Source organism: Contarinia nasturtii, unplaced genomic scaffold (genome assembly GCF_009176525.2).
Source record: "Contarinia nasturtii isolate CC-2019 unplaced genomic scaffold, AAFC_CNas_1.1 Cnas_scaffold_5158, whole genome shotgun sequence".
In the NCBI taxonomy this organism is placed as follows: Eukaryota; Metazoa; Arthropoda; class Insecta; order Diptera; family Cecidomyiidae; genus Contarinia; species Contarinia nasturtii.
Genome location: NW_022202436.1, coordinates 1 through 9277, shown reverse-complemented (window position 1 = coordinate 9277; position 9277 = coordinate 1). Strand labels below are relative to the sequence as shown.

The following is a 9277-nucleotide window of genomic DNA, read 5'->3' as shown; positions in this document are numbered from 1 at the left end:
CGTCACATTTCATCGTATCGCGTTTAGCATTAGTATAGCAATTTGATAACAATTAGCGTAAAATTTGTCAAATCGTATTAAGAATACATGATTAAAATAAGGAATTGTTCATATAACGTCACTGGTGTTTTGTGTTGAAGTGTATTAACGTCATAATAGTTTGATATTATTAAATCAGCCTTGTATGGTTTGATTATTGATATTTTTGAGGATTTCAGTACGAAATCGATTTTTTTTTTGTTTGAAACGTAGTTTTCACGATAAAGTATTACAAAGTTTAAGGAAAGGTAATCTTTACATAACAATATGTTGAAAACAGATAAAGCATCAGTTGTTGTGGCGAAATTGGCAGTTAAATATTTAAGAATTGGAGACGTAGAGTCACCAATTCTGCCAAATGTGGCAGCTGTTCGAAAAATAAAATCCAGACAAATAAATGAGCTTACATTTCACGAAGATCCAACTATTTCAATACGTGAGATGAAATATGCTGAACCCTATCAGAATACTATTGAAAATATTGGTTTGGATCCATTCGAATGCCAATTTGCTACTCCTTATCATTGATAAGTTATCAAAAGGAATTGTTACGAACTGAAACCAATCGAAAACGAATAATCATATCGTTAGATAGTAGTGGAATGCCTATTCAAAAGCCAAAAACATCGAGCTATTCTATACGGTGGGCACTGGTATCGCCATTTTGCTGTTGAAAGATCTAAGCATATGCCCTCTATTAAAGATTTTCAACAACGCTTGACGTCTGCGTCAACTTCATTGTTGTGAAGTCAAACATTGTTATGACATTTATCAACATAAAATAAGCGCCAATGAGTCACTGTTTATTGTTTAGTCTGCGTGAAAATTAAAGTTTACTTCAGTAAAATGGTGTTCTGTAAAATAAAAAATTGTACAACCAAAAAAGGCGAGCGAACGGTTTTCAAGTGAGTATTTTGAATGAGTATTTTTTTAATCAATAAAAATATTTATTAATTTGAAAAAACTGCTGTGTAGCATTCCGTATGATCCCAAGGTACGATCGGAATGGGCGAAGCAAATACGGCGTCATCAATCATTTGACGACACAACAATCACATACCCCGTATGTATTCTACATTTCACTCCAGTTGATATTAAAATCGCTGGCAAACGAACCACAATCAAAAAAGGATCGGTTCCAACAATTTTCCCATGGTAATTTTTCTGTTTATATTATATGCGATCGATGACATTATATTTTTTCCGATTTATTTCATTATTTCCGTGTGTAGTGCTAATGGTGATACGGTTGTTTTGGACCTCAAAGATGATGAAGAGCTTCCGGATATTGATTCAACAGTTGGTGAATATGAGAATAACTCGCACTCAACAATGTCACTGTCAATTGAACCGATTTCAAATACAAAACAAAAAAATGTGTCAGCTCAAGAGTCACCAAATCAAAAGGAAAACGATGTGCCAAACGTACGAAGCAACATCAATACAAGCAATATGGAATGCTCATCGAACCACATTGATCAGTAAGTTGTCCAAATGATCAGTGCTATGCATATCGGTGTATATATAATATAATTTGATAACGACCATACATATTTTTTCTATTTTTCTACAGACCAGACAAAACCATTACAATTACCAGCACAGAATATGCCCGTTTGCTTCTTGCCCACCGCCATTATCCGCCATCGATGAGCAATATCATCCACCGATTATGTTGACATATGAATGGCACATAAACAATTCAAGCGTAGAACAAATTCAAACTAGAAACTTTTTCAAAGCCGACTACATAGCAATGAACAGATACTTTGCTGAAATAGATTTTTCTCAACGTTTTTCGAATAAATCCCTTGATGAAAAGGTTGATATTTTACACCAAATACTCAACGAAGCAATCAGCAAGTACGTGCCCACTCAAACAAAAAAAATTCAATCGAAATGTCCGTGGAAAAATAAGCAACTTCAGTCTCTCAAAAATAAAAAAAACAAAGAGTGGAAACGATCGAAGTTGACTGGCGAAAATTCTAGCCATTTGATAGCACTCGACAACTACACGAAACTCAACACCGAACTCTACAACACGTACGTCGACAAAATGACTTCATCGTTAAAGTCAGACCCATCATCGTTCTGGCGTTTCGTCAATACAAAGAAAAATAGTGACTACGATCCGAAATTGCTGCATTTTGGTGAGAAATCATCGAGTGATAAGAAGGAGCAGGCTGAAATGTTTGCAACATTCTTCAAGAATAACTTCGCCAATCAACCGTCTCAATTTCAGAATGCTGCTCAAATGTCTCCTCAATCAATCTCAAATATGGATGAATACAAACTCAACGAGTTCTCCGTGTTCAATGAGCTGCTTCAAATCAACTCAAAGAAAGGAGCTGGTCCGGATGGAATTCACCCCATTCTTCTAAAAAATTGTGCTGCTCTACTGTATGAGCCACTTTCAACTATTTTTAACGAATCGCTCTCCACTGGAAATTTTCCCACTGGATGGAAGCGCTATAGTGTCGGACCAATCTTCAAGAAGGGATCGCGATCAAACGTTGAAAACTATCGTTGCATTGCCAAATTGCCAACGATAGCCAAATTTTTCGAATATTTGATCAATTTGGATCTCAGTAAAATGGTGGCAGATAAAATCGTACCCCAACAACACGGTTTTATGAAAGGCCGCTCAACGTCGTCAAATTTACTGGAATTTTCGCACTATTCCATCAAAGCACTGAACGACGATAAGCAGGTAGAAGTTCTCTACACTGACTTCAGCAAAGCATTCGACATCGTTGATCATTCGATTCTGATCTCAAAATTGCAAAGTTTCCACCTGCCACCAAACTTAATTGAATGGATTAAATCGTATTTGTCGAATCGTCGTCAATTCGTTAAATATGGACAGATGGACTCAAGCGAGTTTGTCGTAAACTCTGGGGTGCCTCAAGGAAGCCACTTGGGCCCCACACTATTTCTCCTTTTTATTAATGATATCGTAAATGCCATCAAAGACGACGATATCTTTATCTCTCTATTTGCCGACGATTTGAAATTAGCAACATCAATCGCCAATATCAACGATACATCCAAACTTCAATCAGCAATCGACAAGTTAGGGATGTGGTGTGACAACAACAAACTGCATTTGAACCTGGACAAATGCTCGATCATGTCCATATCGAAAAAAAGAGACAAAATAATAAATTCGTACTCTTACGGCAATCATAATTTTAAAAGAGTGAGTGAGCAAAGAGATTTGGGAGTCATCTTCGACAACAAACTCAACTTCATCAAGCACATCGATTCTATTGTGGCCAAAGCGACATCAGCACTCGGATTTGTGAAGCGATTCTGCTACGATATTCCTGATGTCCATACTCTGAAATCTCTTTACTGTGCACTTGTACAGTCAATTTTGGAATATGCCAGTTTGGTATGGCTACCGTATCATGGCATACACAAAAACAAAATCGAGTCATGCCTGCGTCAATTCACAATGTTCGCACTCAAAGAATATCCAAATATTTCAAACAACTTTAAAATTTCATCGTACAGCACTCGTCTAGGCAAGCTCAATATGCAGTCACTTCAAAGACGCCGTATAAATGCCTCAATTTTATACATATTCGATCTACTGCATAATAAGATTCATTGCCCATCGCTTAAAATGGAGATTGCTATAAATCAAAATGAACGCAACCTGAGAAATATCGAATATTTCAAAATCAACGACAAATTATTAAGAATCAATCCAACTGTGCCGCTCAATCAAATGTGCAAAATGTCAAATAAAGTCCACGAACTTTTTTCTACGCAAACGAACAGATCAACATTCAAAAATCGACTTTTAGCTTTAAGTGATGAACACTTTTCCAACTTGTCATTGGTGTCTAACCATAATACTGTTTTTTTGAACGATCAAATGTGATTCATTGTGATATTTATTCTATTTATTTATATCTACCGCTTTGACTAATTGTATCCGAGTGCAATTTGAAATTTTTTACTATTAGCTATTTATCTATTTTATTGATCTATTTTCACCTATTCAAACCCGTAAATTATTTTATATTATAACTCATTATTGAAAAGATGTGGTTTTTAATGGTGATCAGATGTATATTGCATCATTGATACAAACCTTTTCTCCACCAATACATGTATAAAGATATGTACAAACTCAAAACTATGATTCAGCCAGTTTTTGGCGGTGAATAAAGATTATTATTAAAAAAAATGGAATTCAACTTATGAAGTACAAGGAAAGTTGTTCTATTAAGTCCAACGAAATCAAAAAACTTCGGACTAAATTAGCACTCTATAGGAGAAAGACCAGTTCAAATGCTGAAGTGTCGGAAGACGATGATGATGCTGATACGATAAATGTAATTTGAGCCCGTTCAGGTCTAATTGTACTTCATTTTACTCGTTTACTCGGTTTTACTGGTGTCAGCTTATTTTCTACGGTTGCCTATATTTATCGATATTCAATTTGTATTCATTTTTATTGTATTCCTACGGATTAATTTTTTTTGTATCTTTCAAAACCTTTTCTTTCTTTTTGACTATTGCACCTTATCTTATTTTTAAATTTTATGTTACTTTTACGTTTGATTCTACATTGTATTTTTCCTGTTTCTTTCTTTTTTAAATAAAGCCTGCAATGCAAAAAAATTTGGACTGTTTGACTTTTGGTAAAGTTAGCAAATCATATTCGGAAGAAGTAAGAACATTCTGCCTAACTCTACATTTCTATAGCCCCCGTGCGTATAATTGTGTACGCACAAAATTCGAAAATCATTTACCAGCAATATCCACTATGAGAAGCTGGTACGCCTCAATAAATTCGGCACCCGGTTTCACATCGGAAGCGTTTGAAGCATTGAAATTAAAAGCGGACGAACAAAAGGATAATGGGAAACAGCTATATGTCAACATAATATTCGATGAAATGTATGTAGAAAACATGCACAGTGGAACCCATATAAAGAGAAATTCGATGGTTTCATTGATATGAGTATTCCGGGCACCAATGAGAAACCACTTGCACTGGCAAGAGAGTCCATTGTTTTTCTGGTGAGCGGTGCAAATGAGGACTTCAAAATGCCAGTTTCTTATTTTTTGACAAACGGTCTGATAGCCGAAGAAAGAACTGCGCTATTGAATGAAGTCCTCGTGCGTCTGGCTGACATTGGTATTGAGGTGATATCAGTAATATTCGATGGCTTACCCGCAAACTTTTCCATGTGCACATTGATGGGGGCCAATTTTGAAAACGACGAAGCATATACAAATGATCCCGCAAATCCCACGCGCAAAATATATATTATCCTTGACGCAGCACATATGTTGAAGTTGGCAAGAAATTGCGTTGCCTCCCGAAATTTGGTTGATCCAGACGGTGAAATCATCACCTGGAGAATCATTGAATTATTGTATTCAAAACAAAAGCATCTTCCTTTCAATTTAAGAAACAAATTGACGAAAGAACATATGGAATGGAAATATAAAAAAATGAATGTTCGTTTGGCTGGTGAGACACTCAGCAATAGTGTAGCCGATTCCATTGAATTTATGTCAAACAAATCGGAAGATTTTGTCGATTCTAAAGCCACAATAAAATTTATCCGGACGATAAATGATATCTTTGACGTGCAGAATTCGACGAAATTGGATGGCTCAATGGGATTTAAAAGGCCACTATCAATGTCAAATCACGTTGATGCGTTTGACCTTTTCCAGAAGGCATTGCCTTACCTGAAAGCTATTCAAGTTGAAGGTGAAACAACTACAATATTTTCATCTGTGTCCCGCACACCATTCATGGGCTTTTACATCAATATGATGAACTTGATGAACATATTTGATAATTATGTTCGCACAGGGAAAATTGAATACCTGGTAACACATCGACTTTCACAGGACTTGCTTGAATCATTATTTGGATGCATTCGATCCATGGGCGGTAGGCTATTTTTATGAGTATATTTATACATGCGTATACTAATGCCAAAGTTTCTATGCATTTAATCAATACATTTCCTTTTTATTCCTGTTGACAATTCAAGGTCATAGTGACAATCCCACTGCACAGCAATTCGAGGCCGCCTACCGAAAATTGTTGATTCATAATGATGTGGTATGTTCGGGTAAATCGAATTGCATCAATAGTAATGTAAAGTTGTTGAATGTGTCATCAAATCGTCCATCAAAATCAAATAAAAAGGCTTTCGATATCGGTCAATTAGATGAAGATGACGATTGGCTCAACCAGAACCTGTTGTATGTCGAAGATGTCTACGACCACACAATTGCATACATGGCAAGTGTAATTGAAGCCAGAATGATCGGAGCAAGGCGATGCAAAATTATCAAATGTGAACGTTGCATCTCTGCTTTCATCGAAAATGAACTGATTGATGACAGTTTCATCAGATTCAAGGCAAGAAATAGTAACATGATGCAACCTTGTAAAAGTACTTTCGAAATATGCAAATTTGTCGATTCTCATTTAAAAACCTACGACAGTCAAACAATTCCTTATGCGACAGTTGCATTACAAATTCTCCGCAAAATTTCGTTCAAGAGCCTATTCGTTGGAACTGACTTCGAAAGTCATCCGGGCAGCTCTCTGGACATAGATACGATTTCGTAAAGAAAATTGTTGACCTGTTCATGCGATTGAAATCTATTGAATTTGCGAAAAAAGTAACGCTTACTAGTCGCGACAAACCCCTTCGACACATGTATAAGAAGATGATAATAGAAGAAGGCCAATAATTTCGAATAATCTCAATCGATTTCAATTCATGAAAGGAAAACTACCGTTGAAATTATCTTACTGAAGACGACTATGTTTAACAAAAATAAATCTGTTTTATCTTTTAAATAATGTAATCCGTTCAAATACTTGATTCCAGAAATAAATAATGAAAACCTTTATAAAGATACGAAAAATATGCGTTTTTATTCATTTAATTTGTGATAATCTGTGATTCTGATTTTAACGGATATTAACGAAAAAACAAAAAACAAAAATAGAAATAACAAAAAAGAGTAACAACTTAATACGACTTAATATGACTTTTAAAAAGCAAAAAACGACAAGAATAAATGAAGTTAAAGTAAAAAAAAACTAAATTTGACTAAATGGAACTTGATTTGAGATTCATTTGTTTTGTTCAACACAGATTCAACGAGATTCACTTTGTTTATTTTTGATTTTGGCGCATCGACGCATTTTGAGATCGTTTTGATCGGATTTAATTTTGTTGTTGATTGCTGGGTGCATTTTCCTTGTCCAAACCGCTCTTGGCCATTGGCTTCAATTTGGACAATTTTTCCTGGAGCTTTGCATTGTCGGATGTTGCTTCATCAAGCTTGGCTTTTAAAAACAAGCATTGTTTTTTGCTGAGATCAGCAGAAGATCGAAGCGCGACGACCTCATCAGACATTTTCTACTTTTCGGCTTCCAAGGCCTCAAGTCGCTTCAAAATTTCAGCATTGAGATTGATTTGCGTTGCCAACATAGCATCGTTGCCCATATCATCTTTATCGGTATTATTTTCATTGGGACTTGATGTTGCGGCCGGCGATGATGTGATGGGTTTCAAATTTGGAACGGGACGTTGACGATCGACAACACCAAAACATGGAGCAGTGTCAATGATTGAATGCGATTGGATACTAATATGTGAAAAAAAAATAAAAGAAGAAAAAACAACGAAATACAAATTTAGAAAAAAATGTAAATAAATAATAAAACACTGATTTGTCAGAAACAACAGAAAAGTAGAATTAAATGCAGGCTTACCGGATTGTGAACGTTGATTTGTTCGTTTTAGCATTGATGGTTTTGCTTGGACCGTACCCAATTGACCGCTTACCACAGTAGCCGAAGCCTTCGATGTCGATGCTTTTGATGAAAGTCGAGAACGTTGGTCGAGAACGTTGTTTCGGAGCAACATCAAAGCTTACTAAAAGAATAAAGAAGATACATAAAAAATTACCAAAAGAACATTCAGAATAAGACGGCAATAAGCTAATTCAGTTAATGGAAATTCGAAAACTTCAATGAATTACCCGATTTTGATCGTGCCATCCGTTTTTTTGGTGTAACAACAACTATTTCGTCATCATCGGTGGAATCGGTACGTTCACGTTTCATCGATTGCGGTCCAATCATACCATATTATTGTGGTGGAACATGCGGTGGTAACATTCCGAAACCAACTGGACTGAATGTTGGATATGGACTCATGTATCCATATGGAATTGGGTTGAAACCATGACCATATGGAAAGGTGCCGTACGGACCGGGACTATACGGTGGAAAATTATGCGTAGCAAAATCGGGAGTGAGCGAACGATTACTTCGACCACGTGTTGTATCACGGCGAGATTGGTGGCCAGTTTTGGTTTGGTGCTAGCACCAATGGCAGAAAAACGAACATTTTTTGGTTTTGGACCACGTTTAGCCGGACTGGAAACAACCGTCTCAACGGGCTTATTTGGAGCCGGTTTTGGGTTGGCAGATTGCAAACGTGACTTATACAATTTGGTTGATATGCAAAACACAAACTGAACAAACACAAAAAATAATAATGTATAAATTTAGAAAACAATATCTCAAATAAATGTAAAAAAACGTAAAAAATATATCAATTGGACACAATAAAAAAAATGCTTACATGCTTGTTGTACGTGGTTGTGTGTTAATGACGTGATTTAAGGTTATGAATTGGAAGTATGAAAAATATTACGGCAAATTAAGTGCAAAAAAGTAAAACACGAAAACAAAACAAGAATTTAGCGATATTAAAACGAAAATAATTTTTAAAAAAAACATATATTAATTGCTTAATGTGAAACGTAGTTTTATACATTAAGCTATGGAATAGTAAGATATCACAGCGGACGGCAGTTCGCGCGAGTGACGAAACCACATTAGTGTGTTGAAAAGTCGAACTCGCTATATATACACGTAATATACGAAATCCAGACCTAGAAGGCCGTTGGCCCCGGTTGATGTATGGTTGGAAAGCCCTTGGGCTATAGATCAAGAAAAAATATAAAAGTTTGAAAATCGGTCCACCTGTCTTCAAAATATGGTCCTTTCAAGAAAAGGGTCAAAATTCAGTTTCATGACCATAGATGGCACTAAATGAGGTCATTGACCCCTGAAACATCTATATTCTTATTCTAGAGCTCAATACCTTTCCAACGACCCCCTAACCGTCGAAATCGATCAATCCGTTCGAAAAATTTATTATTTTAA

The 9277-nt window shown here is 35.9% G+C and overlaps 1 protein-coding gene across 1 annotated transcript; it reads left to right on the top strand.

The window, feature by feature from the left end:
- Positions 1 to 885: 885 nt before the first annotated feature.
- Positions 886 to 1524, top strand: LOC116351293 (THAP domain-containing protein 1-like). The gene is made up of 3 exons (XM_031783379.1): positions 886 to 944; positions 1015 to 1194; positions 1272 to 1524. Exons 1-3 carry the CDS (start codon positions 886 to 888, stop codon positions 1522 to 1524), a joined length of 492 nt encoding a protein of 163 aa, XP_031639239.1.
- Positions 1525 to 9277: the final 7753 nt, after the last annotated feature.

Coding starts and splice junctions, on each gene's coding strand:
- LOC116351293 (XM_031783379.1), top strand. CDS start 886: ATGGTGTTCTGTAAAATAAAAAATTGTACAACCAAAAAAGGCGAGCGA. Junction 945..1,014: donor GGCGAGCGAACGGTTTTCAA/GTGAGTATTTTG, acceptor ACTGCTGTGTAG/CATTCCGTATGATCCCAAGG. Junction 1,195..1,271: donor GTTCCAACAATTTTCCCATG/GTAATTTTTCTG, acceptor TTCCGTGTGTAG/TGCTAATGGTGATACGGTTG.